The sequence below is a fragment of the Tasmannia lanceolata genome, unplaced genomic scaffold, assembly GCF_043159265.1.
Source record: "Tasmannia lanceolata isolate RefF3 unplaced genomic scaffold, GAP_Taslan_0.1 ptg000023l, whole genome shotgun sequence".
Lineage (NCBI taxonomy): Eukaryota > Viridiplantae > Streptophyta > Magnoliopsida > Canellales > Winteraceae > Tasmannia > Tasmannia lanceolata.
Genome location: NW_027518700.1, coordinates 1134292 through 1156198, shown reverse-complemented (window position 1 = coordinate 1156198; position 21907 = coordinate 1134292). Strand labels below are relative to the sequence as shown.

General features: G+C 38.5%; 3 protein-coding genes across 3 annotated transcripts; 2 read left to right on the top strand and 1 right to left on the bottom strand.

Moving 5' to 3' along the window:
- The first annotated feature begins 1631 nt into the window (after window positions 1-1631).
- On the top strand, window positions 1632-12996 carry LOC143856361 (subtilisin-like protease SBT5.3). The gene is made up of 11 exons (XM_077366554.1): window positions 1632-1900; window positions 2044-2153; window positions 2247-2344; window positions 2462-2626; window positions 7993-8101; window positions 8437-8971; window positions 9879-9973; window positions 10501-10746; window positions 11324-11438; window positions 11550-11763; window positions 12367-12996. The coding sequence occupies exons 1-11, from the start codon at window positions 1817-1819 to the stop codon at window positions 12888-12890; spliced, it is 2295 nt and encodes a 764-aa protein (XP_077222669.1). The 5' UTR covers window positions 1632-1816; the 3' UTR covers window positions 12891-12996.
- A 4214-nt stretch (window positions 12997-17210) lies between these two features.
- On the bottom strand, window positions 17211-17926 carry LOC143856478 (uncharacterized). Its single transcript, XM_077366711.1, has one exon. It carries the CDS (start codon window positions 17613-17615, stop codon window positions 17409-17411), a length of 207 nt encoding a protein of 68 aa, XP_077222826.1. The 5' UTR covers window positions 17616-17926; the 3' UTR covers window positions 17211-17408.
- Window positions 17927-19719: 1793 nt separating this feature from the next.
- LOC143856329 (chlorophyll a-b binding protein CP24, chloroplastic-like) lies at window positions 19720-21678 on the top strand. Its single transcript, XM_077366522.1, has 2 exons — window positions 19720-20088; window positions 20974-21678. The coding sequence occupies exons 1-2, from the start codon at window positions 19862-19864 to the stop codon at window positions 21521-21523; spliced, it is 777 nt and encodes a 258-aa protein (XP_077222637.1). The 5' UTR covers window positions 19720-19861; the 3' UTR covers window positions 21524-21678.
- The last annotated feature ends 229 nt before the right edge of the window (window positions 21679-21907 follow it).

The window sequence follows — 21907 nt, the reverse complement described above, 5'->3', positions numbered from 1 at the left end:
AGTGGGACCACATGTGCCACGTGTTTGCCAAGTGGGCCACACGTGCGGGGGAGTGTTAAAGTATAAAAGATAACTAATGCCTTTCTCCATCAACTTGAGCTTAAACTTTTGGAGAAGTTGGTAAGTTAACACTAACACAATGAACCACATCTTTATTACAGAAAGAAAGCACAAGAAAAAGAAAGTTTAGGGGAAAAAAATAGGTCTTTAAAAAGTATAGTTTTAATAAAAATACTAAAACATACAACCATCATGGGTTTGAGAAAAAAAGGGAAGTTCTGATGTTTCTTGAGAAACAGAGGATAATTTCGCGGATATGCATTGTAAATCCAGGTACTTGACATTCGCGAAAGCTAATTTGCCCAGGGTGATTAATGACTTTACTGTATTGATTAAACATTTATTAGCTATACCACTTAATTGGCACGCTGTGAATGACACATATGTTACTACCTTTCATGGAAGTTTTCTTGTATTATAAAATGATTATGGTAAATAGGATTGGTTTCAATCTAGTCTAGTTGCTTCATCTAACTTGGTTAAGTGATCTAGCACCCAAATGACCCAACCGCGCTGGGTTTTGGTAGTATTCATCTTTTCCAACATCATTTTGGTTGGAAATCTATTTGAGTAGAGTGCGTTTCTGATTTTGTTGTTAACTCCATTGTTAGGGAAACTAGAGTTCCTTGGCCCTTTGACCATTATTTTGTACACAATTACATCTCTGCTGGAGTATTCCAATGGAGCATTTCTCATGTTTGGAGAGAGAGAAAGACTGGGTTTCTGAGTTGTTTGTCAATAACAGAGCTTCCTCTGTTACTGTTTTGATTCTTTAAGCAGTTTCTTAACGCTGCTTCAGCTTTCTCTGGTCTAATAGCCGAAGATGGTAATGACATGTCAAGCTTCCTTAGGCCCTGTTTGTTTTGGATGGTGAGAACTGATTGTTTATCCAAAATTGATTATCGGACTCGGAATTAATCATGACTAGAATCCTACCAACTCCATTATGAACTACTAGAATTCATAGCCCATGGGTGTAAAATAATGGGCCTTGCCCCCATCAAAACATAAGTGTGAAATGGTGGTCTCCGCCTTGTGAATGGGCTTGTGTGGAGATCGTGGGACCCACACCATCAAAACATGAGGTAAAATGGTGGGCCCCACCTGATGCATGAGTTTGAGTGAAGTTGGTGAGACCCACCCTATCAAAAATGGTGTAAAATAGTGTCCCCACTATATGCATGAATCTGGGTGGACATTGTAGGCTCACTCGTGGGTGTAAAATTGTGGGCCCTAACATATGCATGGATTTGGAAGGAGATGGTGGGCCCTATCATATCAAAACATAAGGTGAAAAATGTTGGGCCCCACCCAAGAATGATGGACCTCACTTAATCAAAAGTTCAAAACATGTATTGTAAAATAATAGGCACCACCCAAGCTATGCATCAAACAAAATTCCATTAAAAGTTTTTCATGGAAAATTTTTTCCAAAAAAATTTCTATAGAAAGTAAACAAATGACAAATGAAGCAAACACGTTTCTAGCTAGATAGATAGACCGACTGGAGATGGATTTTGATAAAAACAAATAAAAGAATAGAATGCTAAACATCTTACTAAGTAGTTTGCAACCTTATCTTTCCCTATTTTTCTCCAGATTTTTTGTTACAGATTCATATCATTTAGCTGTAAAAAGAAAAAGATCCAAGTACGCAAGTAGCAGATTCATATCATTTAACGTGAAAGCAGTGAGCCTTTTGGCTTCTTGTGTGAAACAGAGGAGAGGAGACTAAATTTTGAAAAAGAGAGAAGAAATGAGGATCACTAGTCCTTCTTTTGTCATTCTATTAATCTTGCTTTTCTTTTTGTTGCAGAGACCCACCTTTGCTCTCAAAAAGGCAAGTGGGTTTCTTTTTTATAGTATGAAAGATCTGTTTTTATAGGTTTGTTGGGAAAATATACTCTCCAAATGAACTTTTAGCCATTTCTTGTACTGATTGTTTTTCTTCTACTTCATTTATTATGTGCTTGTCTTTGTCAGTCATATGTGGTCTACTTGGGGGGTCATTTCCATGGTTTAGATGCTTCTTCTGTTGATTATGAGAGAGTAACTGACTCACATCATGAGTTTCTGGGATCGTTCTTGGGCAGGTTTGTAATTTTTCTGAACTATCTTCTCACTAATCCCTTGTACTAGATTCTATTACAAAGAAAGTTACTTATTTCGTTTTCTTCTTCATTCAGTAAGGAAAAGGCAAAAGATGCTATCTTTTATTCATACACCAAACACATCAATGGTTTTTCCGCAAACCTCGAAGAGGAAGAAGCAAAGGAGCTCTCAGGTAAAGAAGTAGTATCTATATTTTCTTTTCTCTGTTTCCCTGTTATAATTTTTGCAATATTCTGTATTTTTTGTTCTTTTTCCTCTTCATTTATTTCTTTTCATTTTCTCTTTGTAGAGCATCCGAATGTTATATCTATTTTTGAAAACAAGGGAAAGAAATTGCACACAACTCGATCATGGGAGTTTATGGCACTGGAGAAAGATGGTGTAGTCCCATCTGAATCTCTCTGGACGAAAGCTCGATTCGGGGAAGATACAATTATTGCAAATCTTGACACTGGTATTAATTTCTTCTTGTGTTTCTAGTTTTTCTTTTCTTGTTTTGTACATAAATTTTAGTCTAATTTCATTACTAGTTTTTTTTTTCTCCCAATAAGCATTGCCAATGGTTAATCAATTTTCCTGTATCTAATTATCCCAACAGATACAATTATTCGTCCAAATACATGATTTTGATTTTATTTCTGTTGGGTATATAATAAAACCCATGTATGTTCTAATATAAGCCCAATAAGATAATGGACAGGTGTAGTGGGCCTATTTGGGCTAGAGCCCACTAACCTATTAAAACCCTAGTGTATCTAATATATATAGGGGCTGGAGGCAACAAACTTGGTATTCCAAATTAGATACCTTGGGTGTAATGCTTCAAGCAACCTCTTGCTTGACCTAATTACTCTAACAATCTTGAAGCATTAGAATAAACCCTAATGTCGTTTGCCTCTTTCTCTCGTGTGGGTTTTATTGCTCGTGGGTTTTATTCATCGTCTGATCTTTTCTGGCTCGTGAGTTTCTCTCGTTCGGATTTTTTCATCCAACTTACAGCCGTTGTTGGACTCTTTCAATTGGGCGTGAGAAATATTGGGGGCAAATCGTCGTCGTTTCTCTCTGCCTCTTTCTCTGCAAGTGAATTGATTTTCACGAACGAGGATAATGACACGTCATCCCTCTAAGACGAATCAGGTGGGCGTGGGTTTTCTCTTCACGTCAGTTAGCAAAGGCGAAACGTGGTTTCTGTTGCATGTATATGCCCATGCCTTGTTTCTCAATTTGCGTGCAAGATTTGTTTGGTTATAAAATCACGTTGGCTTCCACTGAGAAGGGGACGATTTGGATTCACCCTCATATCAGCCCTCTTTCTCATGGTTGGAACTTGTGTTCCGATAGAAGAAGACTCTGTTCTTGTTTAGATCTAATTGGAAGTTCCAATCAGATCTCTTCTTTCCTAAAACGTGAAGAGGCTCTAATTTGGGCAACCTGCAATTTCTTGTTTAAGCAACTCTGGCTAACAACCACTAAAGCCGAATTAAGTGGGATTCGTTCTAATTCTTGTGAAAAAACTCAAGTTATTGGAGTCGAATCTCTCTCTGCACAACCAGTGGGTATTCTCGTTTTGAAGGGAGAAGAACTTTCATTTTTTTTTTCTCTTTGGGGGTTTAACTCAAGGCCATAGATCACTCGGAATTTGGGGGTTTTCTCATGGCTCGGATTGTTGCTCATATTGGGGGTTTACTCACGGCAGTTGGTGTTTTTGCCGCAGGGCTAATTCTGGCGAGAAATCTGGACAAGATTTGCAAGAAAACAACTTTGTAAATCGCGAGTTATACAGAAGACCCATCTGTTTTGGGATTTGCACTTGGTTTTAGACCAGTTCTTGCCAACTAGTTTTGCCGACAGTTGGATAGTCTGAACAACCCTCGCCTCGGGTTTCGCCTTGGCTGGCTCTTTGTTCTTAGTTCACCCCCTGTTAACCCCAATAGGTTGGGTTTGGATTTTTCCCTTGGTGGTAATCTCTTGCTGTTGGGTTTCATCTTGGATATCTTGGATTCGAGTTTGGATTTAGTTCGCGACTTAGTTATTCTTATTTGGTTATCGCGCTTCGCAAATCAGGTGCACTCTTTCCATATTTTATTTTGGTAAATTAGACTAAAATGAACAAGACTGCAATTCCCTTTGAGATGGTCAAACGTTAATCGTTTGGACACACCATATAAGGAAGCTACTATGTTGGTAGATAAGGCTGAGCCTAAAAGTTTCACTGCCATATTGAAAAAAAAAGGCCAGTACTTCTTCAAATTGGTGGTCGGATACAGAAGCCATTTGTCATGCTTACAACTCAAAGAAAATTTTCACTGGTGTTATCGAAGTAAAGGAGACTGGTACAGTGGCTAGTGGGGCAGACATGGAGGTCACTCACACTGGTACTGTGAACTTGGCCCTTTCTTCAGGTAATCAACTAACTTTATAAGATGTTAAAGTAGTTACTATTATTTTGGTATATGCACTTCATTTATATGTGGTAGAGTACCCAAGAATTTTGGTGAGGACTTTGTGACCTACCCTTTGGAGAATGATCCATCATCCTATCAGGAAGTGATGAGATCTGGGGACTCTTTGTTATGGGCAGAAGCCATTCATGATGAAATGAGCTCTTTGTTAGAAAATCTAACTTGACAGCTAGTCGATTTGCCAAAAAGGGCTAAGACTATGGGTTGTAAGTAGATATTTGTATGTGCTTATACAAAATTTTGTTATGGTCTTAATCAAACACCTAAATTGTGACATCAAAAATTTGACAAAGTAGTAAAGAGCTTTGGGTTTTCTGATCAATTACTCTGATAAATGCTTTTACTATCATTTTGTGTCAAATAAGGTCATGATTATTTGCTTGTATGTAGATGTTGATTCTTGTTTCCAATCTCTCTGTGGTGAGTAATGTGAAACTAACATTGGGTAAAGAATTCAACATGAAAAGACCTCGGTGTTGTTAACACCATTCTTGGTACGAAAGTAAGTTTTTGAAAGGCAAGAAATCGCCCTTGGCCTAGCCCATTATATGGAAAAAATACTTTCCTTATGGGGATGCAGTGAGTGCAAACCGATTGAGACACCATTTTGATTATACCAAGAAGCTGATCTCTAAGGCAGAGACAGTGTGTGGATCAGTTAGATTATTCTAAACTGATTGGTAGTATCATGTTTGTCATGTGTTGCACTAGACCAGACATAGCCTTTATAGTTGGCATGCTGAGTCATTTGACTAGCACTCCTGGCCATGAGCATAGAAATGCCTTTATGAGACTGATGAGATACCTTTCGTGTACTCAAGAGTATGCTCTGAACTATGATGGCCATCCACTTATTGTGGAAGTTTATTCTGATGTATCATGGGGCTCATAATTAGATGACAGCAAATTTATTGTTGTTGTGTGGAAGTCGAATTGGAACTTTATGCCCTAATTTCAGCTATAGATGAAAGCTAAGGGATAAAAAATCTGTTTATGGTTACGGCATTCCACTGACCCGATTAAAGATTAGTTCTTTAGTGGGTTAAGGATTAGTTCCTTATGTGTGTTGTGTGATAATCAAGCTACAACAATGGTTGTGAAGAACCCACTCTTTAATGGTAAGAGGAGACATCTTAGGCTGCAACAGGCAATATGCTGAATTATCTCAAGAACACAGGATTATCACTTTGATTGATACGAAATCGAAGGATAATAGGCCGAAGCTCTCACAACAGGGACTGACCAAAGATCGAATATTCAAAATTGTGGGGGAGATGGGGTTAAAGACCGTGTAGACATGTCTTAACCTACATCCATGTTATTTTAAAATTTTCAAATCTCCCTCTGTTTTGGCTAAGATAGGCACTTGATATGTTTCGATGATGTTTATAGTTGTTGTATGTCATTCCACCTTTGATGACATGTCCTTTTTTGGGAAATGTTGTACATTCCAAACTTGATGATACAGCTTAACTCAAATATGGATAAGATAACTGTAACATTTCAAAAAAGAAACATGAAATGGTTCTTTGCAAAAGAAACTATTTGGTTTTGTTCTTTATTGAAACTTGACAATTAGGAATGGTTATTTACAAAAGAAGCTGTTTAGGTCTTGTTCTTTATTGAAACTTGACAATGATGCTTATGGTGAGAGTGATACTGATACTTTTTCAGTCATTTTGGAATTGTACTAAGTTCTTCTTCAGGTAGAACTAGATACTTTCGTGAATTATGGAATTGTACTAAGTTCTTCTTCAGGTAGAACTAGATACTTTAGTGTTTTACACAAATGATTAGATTCATTTTTATAAAATCCATATTTGGTAATTCACAGGGATTGGCGAAAAATGAGGAGCTTGTCTTGATTTGGACTTTGATGAAGATGACTTACTTAAATCTTCTAAAGTCATAAAGACTATGCTTTTATTTCAGTATGTATAGAGTTCACTTTTTTGTGGAACTTTATTTTGGATCTCGATGAGAATCATACCCCATGAATGAATTCCTCTAAGATCAGTGGGGTTCACTTATATATGAAACTACCTTTTGGTTGAGTTTAGTTTGTTGTATATCTAAAACTCTTGGTTTGTCATAAAAGGATTCATGTTTTCAGTTGGATTACAGATCTTTTATGATATAGACTATATGGTGATGTGGATGATTCAATATTTTGTTGTGAACATTGCACTATCTATCTATTGGATTGTGCTATACGTAGAACATAGGAGGAGATTGTTGGGTATATAATATAACCCATGTATGTTCTAATATAAGCCCAATAAGATAATGGACATGTGTAGTGGGCCTATTTGGGCTAGAGCCCACTAACCTATTAAAACCCTAGTGTATCTAATATATATAGGGGCTGGAGGCAACAAACTTGGTATTCCAAATTAGATACCTTGGGTGTAATGCTTCAAGCAACCTCTTGCTTGACCTAATTACTCTAACAATTTCTCCCCTGATTTCATGCATTTTACAATCTCAATTACAGGAAAATGAAATTAGTTGAGTTTATTATTGATTAATATATCAATTTAAATTGGCCCCGAGAGCAATGGATTTTATTGTTTAACATTTTTATGTATTTTGGTATTTCATTTGATTCACCAATAAAAGTAACATTGTGTTTAAATTTCTATTGCTACCCTGTTTGATAAAAATAATTCAGGTTATTTTATTTCAGTTAATCCTCAAGTGATAAAATTTAGATCCTCCTACCTCTTTTTTTTCATTTGGGCAATTGATTTTAATTGACCCATATGAATATTTCATGTCAAACTTCAAAAAAGAACAAAAAGGTTACTAACTTTAGGGGTGCAACTCGACGGCTTGAACCCAAATTTAGGTTGGGTTGGGTTGGGAAAAATCAACCCGAATTGGAAATCGGGTTGGGTCGGGTTGCAATTCGGGTTGGGTCGGGCAACCCGACCCGACCCAAAACCCGATTTCTAATTCCGATATGTGCTTAAATGTGCTTAAAATCCGATTTCAACTGAACACATTTCCCATTGAAGCTAGAAATGTGCTTAAATTTCAACATAAATTTATCCTTCAGTTCAGTTATAAAGAGTTTTTATATGGTGAATGCCTGTGTAGGAATGTGAGAAAAAAAAAAACAATGGGGCCCACAAAAAAATGTGCATGAATTGGAAATCAGGTTGGGTCGGGACCCAACCCGACCCGAGTTGCACCCTAACTAACTTTACCAAATTTAGCAGAAAAGTTTAGCTATTTGGTATTTATTATATCCTATTTTGCTCTTCATTTGATTGACTCGCGTTGTATATTCACCTATTTGAATGGCAAAATAAGTATGCTAATTAAAAGGAGATGACCTTTTGTGGGTTGGGAACAGGCGTGTGGCCTGAACACGAGAGCTTTAATGATGAAGGAATGGGACCCATTCCATCAAAGTGGAAAGGAAATTGCACGCAGGATCAAGCCAAATCAATTCCTTGTAACAGGTCTCTTCTAACACAACCTCTAAATTATTTTTTTTGTTTTTTTCAATTGAGGCTCCGTTTCTTTCGACGTAAAAATGGATGTAAATATTTTTATGTCGTAAAAATGAACATAAAACAAATTTACGTCCAAGTTTACGTCGAAAGAAACGAGCCTGAATGTAAAACCGATATAGCATTAAACTTTCCGGAGGTAATTATTACATGTCTGCTGAGGTGCTGGAGTTCTTGTCCTCGTCTTCCGTCTCTCTCTTCTCTATGTATCGGTAGTGATAAAGCTTCACATTTATTAAGATCCCATCTCATATTTTCTTTCCAATGCTGCAATTACATTGTAGGAAGCTGATCGGAATGAAGTATTTCAATCACGGCTATAAGGCCTGGGTGGGCCCACAAAATGCTTCCTTTAACACCCCCCTTGACACTGACGGCCACGGGACCCACACCCTCTCAACGGCTGGTGGCTGCTTTGTTCATGGTGCTAATATTCTTGGCCATGCCAATGGAACTGCCAAGGGTGGATCCCCGAATGCTCGGGTTGCGTCCTACAAGGTCTGCTGGAAGGCAGTGGATGGCGGCGAATGCTTTGATTCCGATATAGTAGCGGCATTTGATGAAGCTATTCACGACGGTGTAGATGTCTTGTCACTTTCTCTTGGTGGGTTACCCTCAGACTATTTGGATGATTCCATAGCCATTGGATCATTCCATGCTATCATGAACGGGATTTCCGTCGTCGCCTCGGCTGGAAATTCGGGCCCTGCACCTAGATCGGTCTCAAACATTGCACCATGGCTTATGACGGTGGCGGCGAGCACCATGGATAGGCAATTCCTTTCCTATGTTAAGCTTGGGAATAACAAGGTTTACCAAGTGAGGCTTTATTTGAAAACTAATCTTTGACATACTCCCTTTGTTTTGTTATTTTTTTTTAATGACAAGCAATATTATTTGTTAACTTACCAACCTCTCCAAAAGCTTAAGGTGTTGGAGAAATGCAGTATTTATCTTTTATACTTTAACACTCCCCCGGACGTGTGGCCCGCTTGGCAAACACGTGGCACATGTGGTCCCACCATGTGTATGTAGAGGTTTGAACTCAAGACCTTTGGCTCTGATACCATGTTAACTTACCAACTTCTCCAAAAGCTTAAGCTGTTGAAGAAAGGCAGTATTTATCTTTTATACTTTAACATTATTAAGGGTTCGTTTGGTTGCACCACATATTTCCTTTATCTAGTGTTGTTTGGTTGCCATTTACTAGTCATGTGATAGTCCTTGTTGGCTGAAAATTTTCCAAATGCAAGCTGTTTTTAACTGTCCGCCTATCAAATCAAGAGAAAATGGAAAGGAAAGAAGTGAGAAACTATTATCCTTTCCTTCTACTCCTACACAAGGTAAAGCCAAGGAAACCTAAGTCCGTTTGGTTGCACAAAAAATTAGGAAAATTAAAGTAAAAGGACATGTTTTCTTTTCTTGGTTGCCATTTACTATTCACTCGACAGACTTTGTCTGCTGGAAATTTTCCAAACGCAACCCCCTTTTATTACTGTTTGACTTTCCTTGCAAATCAAGAGGAAAAGGACAGTAAAGAAGTGGGAATCTATGTTCCTTTCCTTCTATAAAGGTGCATCCAAACAGATGCAAATGAAAAAGAACGGGAAAAGAACAGGTGGAATATGTAAAATCATGTGCCTTCAAGCGTGGATGAAATCAAACATCTAAAAACCCTTTATTTTGATATTGTCACCACTCATTACTGCTGAACTTTCTTTTACAGGGACAAAGCCTTTCACCTAATCTCCTGCCTGAAAAGCTCTACCCTCTGATCAGGTCTCAAGATGCTAAGACTGCCAGTTCACCGATTTACAATGCGTAAGTGCGAACTTAATCTCATTTTATTATCAAAATCAACCCATATTCTAAGTTAATTAGCTTATTTTCACTAATTTAAAACTTTTTTTATTATATTTTCAAAATTTTAGCTGGAGATGCTACCCAGTTCTATAATTTATGTTACTTTCTAATTAAATAAATAATTTTTTTACAATTGCATTTTAAAGTATCTAACTTTATCAAGTTGGAAATCTAATGACTAACAACACATAAGAAGGAACTCCAACTCATTAATAAAATTATATAATAAAAGTTTTACTGTTCTTTATCTCGGATTTTCAACCTCTGTATAGTATATGTTATTTTCTAGTTAAAATCTATATAATTTTTGTCACTGTCCAAAATTCTCTAATTTCATCATGTTGGACAAAATCATCTTTACTTTCCCATCTCTGTAATTCAATTTTTTTTATACACTTGCACCAGTGTTCTTGTATCAAGTTTGAAATGGGTATTTTCATCGTAATTATACATAGTAATGTCTGTGATTTTGTTTAATTTGACAGAAAGATTTGCGAATTGGGATCGCTCGACCCCAAGAAGGTGAAAGGAAAGATAGTGGTATGTTTTTGTGGAGAAAATGCGAGAGTTGAGAAGGGGGAGGCAGTCCGTGAGGCCGGCGCTCTTGCGATGATTCTCGCAAATGATAATGCGAGCGGAAATGAGATCATTGCAGATCCGCATGTCCTTCCGGCTACTCATATCAATGCGGTTGATGGATCAGCCGTTTGTGCCTACATCAACTCAACCAAGTAAGTTCTCGTTCGCATTATCATTAAAACATTTTCATTAAGATAATTAACTTTTACTTCGTATCAGTATAATTACAAAATTTTGTTGACTAATCCAAAATTCTCGAAAACTTCCTGATTTTTTATGCCTCATTCCAAACTATAAAAACTCTTGAATCACTCATTTTTTTTAATTAAATTGGATTTTCCGTATTTCGCGCATTATGAGAATTTGATGAATAATTTATCAAATTCGGAACGTCATCATCACTCCATGCTCTTTGTCATGTCTTATTTAGAAAATTGGGTACATATGTTTATATAGAAAAAAGAAAACATCTAACTTCTGATTTTTTTCCTTAAACTATTTACAAATATTTTCCCAAGTTTTGTGAACATGTGGACTCAATTACCTGGTGACTATAATGGAATCCCTGCTAGGATGTGGCAGAACAGTGAGGCCGGCGAGAAAAATATAATAGCAATGTATACTTTATGTTGTTTAATTAGTATATTAGCAATGAGTCTGAGATGTCAAACATACATCAGGTGAAATGTTATTTACTGTGTTAATATTCGTTCAATTTTTTTTTTATAGATCACCTGTTGCCTATGTCACACCTCCAAAGACTGATTTGGGATTGAAACCGGCACCTTTCATGGCTGCTTTTTCATCACAGGGGCCCAATAGTATAGAACGTCATATCCTCAAGGTTTAACATCAAACCCAGTTATGTTTTTCGTTTCGTTTTCTCAGTCTTTTTTTCTCTACTCTATTTATTCACTTTGGAGTATGTAATTTTATTTGCTATTATATGTTGCAGCCGGATATTACTGCACCTGGAGTGAGTGTTCTTGCTGCCTATTCACAAGCAGTAAGCCCTACCGGTCTTGATTTGGATCACCGGCACGTTCTCTTCAATATAATATCCGGTACATCGATGTCTTGCCCTCATGTTGCCGGCGTTGTTGGCCTTCTCAAAACACTCCACCCTGATTGGAGTCCCGCAGCAATTCAATCGGCGATCATGACTTCTTGTGAGAATCCTCAACCCATCTTGATTGTTATTAGATTTGCCACAATGAATAATTTGAAAGTTAGTGTGTGTGACTGTTTAAAAATCCCAGTAACTTGTTGACTCAGACCAAATCAACTCCTTTTTACCTTGGCCGAGTACTTGAGTTTAAGGGTGCAATTTGGGTCCGGTCAGGTTGAACTTTTGTGAAAAAGAAGAAGAAGAATTGGACTCAATCCAAGAATTGAACTTTTGTAAAGTCTCAACCTTAATTCCCAAAAATCAACCTGAGTTGCACCCAGAGTTTTATTTTAAGGAACCAATCATAACTTCTTTGAACAAAATGTATAATTTGAAAATTAGCGCGCGCGCACACCGACATATAGATGTAATCATTATTTAAAAATTGATCTCAGTCACTTGTGGACTCAGCCCAAAGTAACTTCCTTTTACATTGTCCGAGTAGTTGAGTTTAGGAGTGGAATTTGAATAGGGTCGGATTGGGCTTTTGCTAAAAAACACGATTTGGAATCAAACTGAACCCGACCCCCTCTTTTTTTTTCAACCAATTTTAATTAGATTTAGTAATATCAAGCTAACTCCTTACTAATGTTTTGATCCACAGCAAGATCTCGAGATAACATGAGAGAGCCGATGAACAATTCGTCTTTCACGAAGGCCACCCCATACAGTTACGGCTCAGGCCATCTCCGACCCAACCGCGCCATGGACCCTGGTTTGGTCTATGACAGAAATGTGGAGGATTACTTGTATTACTTGTGTAATTTGGGCTATGATGACACTCTAATTATGCTGATTTATGGTCACCCTTTCGCATGTCCATATTGGGTTGCAAATATCACAGACCTCAATTATCCTGCAATTGTGGTCGCTATACATCGAAGGCTTAAGAATGTGGGGACGCCTGGCACTTATAAGGTCCGTGTCCATGCTCCAGAACATGTGAAGGTATCGGTCAAACCGCAGAGACTGACGTTCAAGGAGATCGGCGAAGAGAAGAAGTTTAAGATTAAACTGACTCCTCATAAAGGTTATAATTTTGCTGAGAAATCTTTTTTTGGGAGGCTGATCTGGTCTGATGGTGTGCACTACGTGAGGAGTCCTATTGTGGCATCATTATTTGCGTGAACTGGTTTACTTTAGATTCAGTTGGGAAGTATATAGGATTTTTTCTTTCTTATTGTGAAAATTGTTGGTAATTTGATGAATAAGGAATTCCCTTGATGTTTTGATTTATTGATGGTAGATGTTTAGCAATAATTATTTCAATACCAAAAAACATAGCCATGTGGAAATTGTCAGCATTTTTTGTTCTTTTTTCTCTTATTTTTTTGAAAAATGTTATCATTGTATGTACTTCTCAAAAGAATTCCAAGATCATTAATAGGGAACTTTTCCCACCTGGGGAAACTCCTCAATTATTTACTGGTTTTTCTGGAAACCAAGGAAAATAAATGGTAAGAGGTTTTTTCTAGTATCTAAAAGATAGATTAAATCCTATGTTTCCGCTTAGAATTTGATGTAGTTTGGGCATAGTTCCCATCGCCGGTTTGCCTCTATGGCTAGGATGTTATTAGTATCCGAGCTGATAAAGATATGGGGGAGAGATTTTTGGAGTTTTTTTAAATCTTCTTTGGAGTTCCATGTAAAAGGGGGATTAAACCCCACGACCATTGGCTCTCACTAGGGATGGTTATCTTTCTGTTTTGCCTATTAAGGAGAGAAGGGACTCCATTTCCAAAAACCTTAGGCCTGTTTGGTTGTATATTTTGGAAGACTACTACTAGTTTGCTGGTAAAGTGGGTGTCATGCTAGAAGACTACTTGATCACTGTTCTACTTGTCAGTCCTTTCTCTGCTAAGGTGGCACCCATTAACTCTAGTGTTTTGGTCATAGAGTTGTGAGATTTATATCTCTTTCTTTCTCTCTTCTTCAACGAAACGACTAGGAGACTACTGATCCACCCATGGCAACCAACCAAACCATGGGTTCAGTACTATAAAGAGGCTACTACTCTACCAGTTTACGACTTACCCACTACCCCTACTAGGACAGGCATGTAGTTGCTGCTTCTTAGTGTGGTTTAGGACTGTTGTAAAGCGCTCATAATAGTTCTGTTTTTTTTTTTTTTCTGTGTGCTGATTGATTTTGAAGACATTGTGCATTGGAGTTGAAAACCAAGTTAGCTCTGTTTCCTACAACCCGTGTTGGTTATTTTCAAAATATTTTTACCTTTTGATTTATTCAAAGACATACTTCTTGTGAAATGGTATTTTTATTCAAAAGACACTTCTGTTGTGAAAGGGCATCTTGTTTAATCGAAGGACAAAGGGTGATTTCATATCTTTTAATTCTCAATAAAAGAAGGTTTAGAGTCTCATTTCGAGATAATCTTTTGGTAATAAAGTTTGTACTCCTGTTTTATTTTACATTTACACTCCTTTCTTGTTTCTCTAAGTGGCATGCTTGTTGCTTTTGAATCCAATAGAAATGGTTCAGATCTCAATTGTTATGCTCACCGTCTATCAAACGTTTGAATCCTTTAGATGTATCAGACCATCTGGATCCATTTACACCCCAATTTTTTTACTGGAACATATTTTCTCCTGAAAATTTAACTTAAAGATTTTTTCTTGGATTTTCACTACTGTTTGGTACAATTCGGTTAGCATCCTTTTAACTTCCTAAAATCTTAAATTCTACTGTTTTGTTGTTGGTAAGCATTTCCATGAAAAATTATCTATTTCAATATCCCTTTCTCCTTTCCGTGAAACTACCCCAAAAGCTGAAGCTGTTGGAGGAGGCGTTATTTGATATTTTATACTTTAACACACTTTCTTCTCCTCCTCCCTACCTCCTCTCCTCTCTCTTCTCTTTTGGGAAATGACCAAAAGTTGGTGAAATGGACTATATGAGGTAATGAAGGGGTGAATTTATCCACGAGGAGAAATATAGAATTGTATCATGGTCTTTCCTCTCACTGTCCATCCCCGATAGACAATAAAAACAGGGTAGCATAACAATATCCAAGTTGGGCAGTGGTAACTGTTAATGATTTTGCATTTTCAAAATCATGTATATTACATGTTTTAGTGTTTTGGAAAATGTTTTATCAAAAGCGTTTGGGAAAAAGAAAAAGTTTTCTTGGAAATATTTGCTTTTACAAAAGGATGTAGAAGTGTAGTTGAAAAAGATAGTTCCACATCGGATGAGAGAAAAGAAAGAGAAGGGCTTATAAAGCACTACCTTTTCTAACTCTTGTTGATTGCACATTGGGTTGAACCCATGGTTGGACCCGCGGGACGGTGCAACGCACCGTTCGCACACGCGCACGCGCACGCGCGCGCGCGGCGTGGGCAATGGGCTATATGGCGCTTTATTGGCGCTTTTTTAGGCGCACTTTGCACTTCGCACGTACGCAACGTCGCGAGGAGCGATTGGAGCCTTTAATTTTTCCAGATTTGATCTGCACCGTTGGATCAAGATGAAGATGGACCGGTCGGATGGGTGGGTCAAATGGTTCGCAGGCCCATCAAGCCGAATGATTCAGTTGGGTTGGGCTTCGGTTCGGGCCTAACGGTGGGCCCGTTTCGGTTCGGGCCTAACGGTCGGCCCAACGGGCCCATGACTCCAACGGTCAAAGGGTGTGATCAAATGGGTTGTGTCCCTTTCCCCAACGGTCATGTGCCAAGGGGGTGCGATCCACACCATAGATGATTGATCTAACGATGACTGGGTTGGACAGAGGATTTTACTCAAGCCAACAGTCACATCTAGGATCGATCAGGACCGTTCAATATCAATGGGTGCGATCTAACGGTCAGATTTCAAACATTCTGGAAAGGTGCCCTGTAGAGGTGTTTTTCACACTGAAAAGACACCAGATGGTCTATAAAAAATGTGCAAACTTCAGTCATTTCAAATAGAAATCGAATTGGCAATTCTGACTGACTTTACACTCTCTTCTACACTCCTACTAAAATCCCCAAGTATTTCTACATACTGTTTTTCTTTTGTTTACTGTTCTAGATACTGTTTTTCTGCAGAAACAGAATCTAGAGATTTCTCTAAGGCTTGAAATTTCGGAAGGGCATTTCGGGTTTGATTCCGCTAGTGCTACGCGTCATCAAACATTAGTAGGGCTTCCCTACTAGGCTTCATTGTATCTTGGAGGCAATTCGCGGATCCCCTTTGCACACTACTAGTGGGGGCGAATCTTGTCTTAAGGAAAGTGATATCACGCCTTGAAGCAACAAGTTTCTGTTTTTTATCATCAACAGTACCCTCAACAAATTTTCCAACAACGAACCCGAATCGGTTCGCAACTGATTTGATCTTCTTAAAGAGAAGATCATCCTCTCGACCCACTTTGGGGGAAGGGTTGATTTGGCGATAAATTTCTACATTACTCAAGTTATTTCTAGAAAATCCATAATCTAGATAATCCTCATATTAGCTGGTGGTCTTTTAGTGGAAGTAGTAGTCAACAAGGAGGTGACAAGGGTGGGATATGTGTAGACTTGTCTAGAGAAGATTAGGGGAATTTTGGTAGTGTGTTTGGTTGGATGTCAAAGCATGTGGAGAATGGAGGGGTGTAATTAACAAAATAAATAGTAGAATAGAGAGAAAGAGAGAAAAAAGTAATGATTACACATGACAAGACATATTCTACTCTTCTCCCCTCTAAAATCCACCAAAAACAAGGTTTTGCCTTGGAAAATTAGGAGAGGGGACAATCCCACCACATAGGCACCACCTAAGCAAAAAGCTAATAATAATGTCTCTTCGATGTCTAGTAGTCCAATGGAATTTGAGCTAAAAATTGACAACTAAACAACATTTGGTATTTCATATTCCTAAAAATGCTCACCCGTCTTCCTTGCTTTTTGCAACCAAACTAAGAGTCCTACACATCCCAAACAACTACAAAGCAAATCCTACCAACTAATAAATCTAAACTAATTTATTTCAGCCCGAGTGGAACCCATAGAGGCATGTAACATTAGCCAATCCTCATTGTGATGGGTTATGTGTTTTAGGGTTGTAGGTGTTGGTTATTAATCATGTGTTGTATTGCAATGGAAATAAGGGAAGTTTACAACCAAGAAAGAAATCTTGTTTAGGAGAGTCATGGTTAGGGGTGTAAACGGATCGAATTCGGAGCGGATATGGCTATATCCGAATTCGATTACAATATACACTATCCGAATTCGGATTCGACGGATATTTAATATCTATTACCGAATTCTTGCCTAGAATGAAGCATTCCCCTCTCTTTTTCTATCTTTTTTCTTTGATTATCTGTGTTACCGGCTAACAATTAAAAAAAAAACCCTCAAATTTTATAAAAAAAGTAAAATAAATCAAGAAATCTCCCAAATTGTGAAAGATCCGAGGTACCAGACCACCAAAAAAAAAATCATCCATATTATCAAACAAACAAAGCACTAAAGCAATAAGAAAAATAAATAAATAGTGATATCACCACGAATCAAACACGCGGTCATATTATTATTCACAAAACACATCAGAAGAATTAAAGATCAGAACCCTAAAAACATAGAGTAAAAAAAAGAAGAAAAAAGAATCAAATAAATGTAAGAGAAACCCTAGAAACCCTCAATGCAACTAAAGAATAATAATGGTCTAAAGAGGAACAGGTGCTCCATAACCTATAAAGGGTCTTCCCGAAGAAGAACAGGAAACCCCATTTCCTCCATTGCAATCATGAAGAGTCTCCTTAAGCTTATGAAATCCGTGCTTGAAAATCCCAAATCCGAACAAAAGCCCAATCAAAATAACCACAAGAATCAAGCAGGTGCAGATTCTGCAAACTTTCCCTGGACAACACATCTTCAATACCAAAAGAAAAAGAAGAATGAATGAAAAGAAGAAAAATGCTTTTATGATGTGGGTTTTGTTGGGGGCGATGAAGAAGCCTTAGATTTCAGATCTGAGAGGATTTTGGATGTGGTTTTGGTGCGATTTATGGTGGGTTTTGAAGGGTCTCTGAACGGCCGAGATGAGTGTTGTTAATCGAAAGGGAAATTGCAACGGAAGAATCCTGTTTTTAATCAGAACTGATCTCATCCACGCCCTTTGCCTTAAAAAAAGGGTCTCTCTCTCTCTCTATTTAGGGTTTTGAAATTTTGATTACGAAAAGATCTAATTGGGGTTATCATATTAATTGAAGAATGATATGGTGACACCGGTCTGACTGGAAAAGAAAAAACTCCACTAGAGTGCCTATCCCATCTGTCGACTAAGTGCGTCTCCTGAAAATCAGCCGTTCACTTTTTTGTGAATGGCTGAGATTAATCCCACCCAAAATCACGTTTTTTAGGGCTTGTTTGGCTACTACTGAGTGACGAGAAGCAATGCCACCGTTTTGGATTTCCTCAAAATCGTAAATGGGACTAGGGGTGCAACTCAGGCCGGGTTGGGTCAGGTTGAGGCCAACCCGACTCAACCCGATTTCCAACCCGGCTGGGCTCAACCTGACCCAACCCGATTTCCAATTCATGCACATGTTTTTGTGGGCCCCACTATTTTTTTTACTCACATTCCTACACAGGCATCCACCATATAAAAACTCTTTGTAACTAAGCTGTAGGATAAATTTATGTTGAAATTTAAGCACATTTCTAGCTTCAATGGGAAAATGTGTTATGTTGAAATCGGGTTTTAAGCACATATTGGAATTGGAAATCGGGTCGGGTCGGGTTGCCCAACACCCCACCCCAATTTCCAATTCAGGTTGATTTTTCCCAACCCAACCCACCCCTAAATGGGAGACAATAGAAGAAGGAGACCAACCGTTGTTTCTAATTTCTCGACCTTCTTTCCGTTAGCAAGCGAGTAGGAGATCATCCCATGTTTCCAGGTTTTAGAAATCTAAGGATGGGGGAGAGATTTCTAAAACCTGGATTTCTTACTTAAAATCAAAGATTCTAAAGATAAGTGAAATGGACGGAATCTTTCTTCTACCGTCTCTCGACCACGATTTTGAGGAAATCCAAGATTCTTAAATCCGTACATCCAAACGGCCCCTAAGAAAAGCATGAAAAACAAGGGAACATAAACTCCACACAAAATATGATTGATTTTTTCCTTCCTTTTTTTTTTTGGCCACTTCTCATCCTCTACTCATGCTTGCCCTCTCAACTCTCTCCTTCTCCCACCTCCCCTACCCCTCTCTCACCAATCGAGAAACTAATTTATCTTGAAAAAAATTGTGTTTCCAAACATGGCCTCAATCTTCTGATTTTCTAGCAAGGCATAGTTCTCTTAGGCCTTTGAAATACACTCTAGGTTGAAAGCCATAGTTCGGTGGTGATCCAAACCAATCATCTCGCACATATGCCACTCATAACCCTTTGATTTGTGGAGACTTTACCCTTCTGCCTTTTTTATTTTCTAACCTATTTATTTTACTGATTTTAGTATAAAAAATATGTAGGGTAATAGGGCCCACTTGGTCAATGATACAAATCATAGATCTCTTAGGCCTTACTATGGACGTGCATTGCATCAAAATCCATTCCCATCGGACCATTCTAAACCATAATAATTTGAAGGATTGTGATTATCTGCAGGGAAAATCTTTGGGACACGGCCTATCCATGATGGGGCCTTACAAATGGATGAGTGGCCCAAAAATCATCTCTATAGAATATGGGCCCACTGTAGAGGGATATTATCATAAATGGAAGGTTCCTCTTAAGTAAAAATTGAAGCTAGAAACTTCTAGGAATATTTTTCCTTTTCAAACTTTTTCAAAAAATTCCTACAATCCAAGCAAGGCCTTAGAGAGGATGAAGATAGGGTATTCTAGTAAAAGAGTTTGTAACAAAAGTAAAGGCTATGAAATAGTCCACGTGTATGGAGGATACAACGAGTAATGGATTTATGTATTTATCCAATTGGTCCGAAATCCATATCTAAGATTTCCTCAGATTTCATTCACTACCATATTCTCTCCACTCTATCCAAATCAATAAAATGCCTTACCTGACTTGTTAACAAGTGGAGTCCAAACCTTCTCAACCAATACTATTAACATCCTACACAGTAGAGAAATAGTGTTTGTGTATGAGCTTATGGCTGTGGCCACAACTTTCTCTGCTATCTTGGGCTCTCCCTTCTTATCAGGGGCAAAGAGTACCCAGAACTTGTTGTCTCCGGCGAACATCGGCCGGAGAGCAGGAGGCATTGTTGTTGGTCCTCGCAGAGTGATCGTGGCCGCCGCTGCCACTGCCAAGAAGTCTTGGATTCCTGCTGTTAAAGGAGGTGGCAACCTCATCGATCCGGAATGGCTAGATGGCTCGTAAGCTCTCGTTAACGCATGACTAAAATTTTGTTTGTAATGAAATTAGAGAATGTTACAAGCAAGAATTAGGCCTAAGTAACCCTACGTAAGCCTAATATCGTATTATTGAGATAATAGTGGCACTATTTCAAGAAGAAATTGAAACCGTTTAATTTGCTGATAGGGGAACCTCATTCTTGTCTAACCGCGGTTCTTTGTGAGAAACAACCAATTACTCCAAAAGCTTAAGCTGTTAGAGCTGGTGTTTACACTTAACACTCCCCTCTCATGTATGGCCCATCTTTTTTGGGTTGGCTATACACGTGTATTTTTAATATTAAGGAGCTGTTAGATCTTGAACCTGGGACCTACCATGAGGCAATAGCTCAGATGCAGGGAGAAACAACTAATTACTCCAAAAGCTTAAGGTGCTATTTAATCATTTATATTTAACACTTAGTCATGCCTATTTTCCAGAGTTATGTGGGAAAATGTGGTGCACGGTCTTTGGACGTGGGTAGAACTCACCCTTATAAGCTAGTAGTTAAGGGAAGGGTTCCCAAGTCCTTATAAGCCCATCCACATCTCTTTCACTTTTCTAATAGGGCAATGATAAATTCGTACCTCTTAATGTGAAAAAGCATTAAAGTCTGCCACATACCCTCCTTTAAAAGCTTGCGGGTGCGAATCTGATATAGGATATTTGATTTCGTGTGGAACCCCAACACACGGATCCTCATTTTGATCTTAAATGTGCAACCAAACATTTGATAAAATGATATCCTAGGATTTATCCTATATTGGGTCTAATATCTGTTAGAAATAATGTGCACATCCATCAAATAATCCGTTAATTGAGAGTTTGAGACCTCTCTTTTCTAATAATTATATAAATTATTGCAGGCTCCCTGGAGATTATGGGTTTGACCCATTGGGCCTAGGCAAGGACCCAGCATTCCTCAAATGGTATAGAGAGGCAGAACTGATCCACGGGCGATGGGCCATGGCGGCTGTGGTTGGTATCTTCGTGGGCCAGGCATACAGCGGTATCCCTTGGTTCGAGGCTGGTGCGGACCCTGGTGCAATAGCCCCCTTCTCTTTTGGGTCACTACTTGGGACCCAACTTCTCCTAATGGGGTGGGTGGAGAGCAAGAGGTGGGTGGACTTCTTTAACCCAGAGTCCCAATCGGTTGAGTGGGCCACGCCGTGGTCCCAGACCGCTGAGAATTTCTCGAATGCAACAGGTGATCAAGGGTATCCCGGCGGAAAATTCTTCGACCCGCTAAGTTTGGCGGGCTCGATACAGAATGGGCAGTACATTCCTGATGTGGAGAAGCTTGAGAGACTGAAATTGGCGGAGATCAAGCACGCCCGGCTTGCCATGGTAGCCATGCTCATCTTCTACTTTGAGGCCGGCCAAGGGAAGACACCCCTCGGCGCTCTCGGCTTGTAATTATGTTAAGTAATTAAATTAGTGACAAACACACCATCTGTGTGTATGTCTTTTGAGGTCTAAGACTCTTTTAAGATATATCTTTACTAGCAAACCTTTGTTATTGGAATATGAAAGTAGTACATAAGAAAAGCGGTTGTTTGTGTTTTGGTGCATGAGGGTGTGAAACAACTAATTACTCCAAAAGCTTCATCTGTTGGAGACGTTATTTAATGTTGGAAAAATACACTTAGACCCCCTGTGGTTTCTGACACATTCAACTTAACCTCTAATGTTTAAAAAGTTACAAGTAGGCCCCCTGTGGTTTCAATTTGTATAAGGTAGGCCCCCTTAGTTGACGGTTCGTCCACAGATTGAAGGATTAGGATGATCCGATGGAGCTGA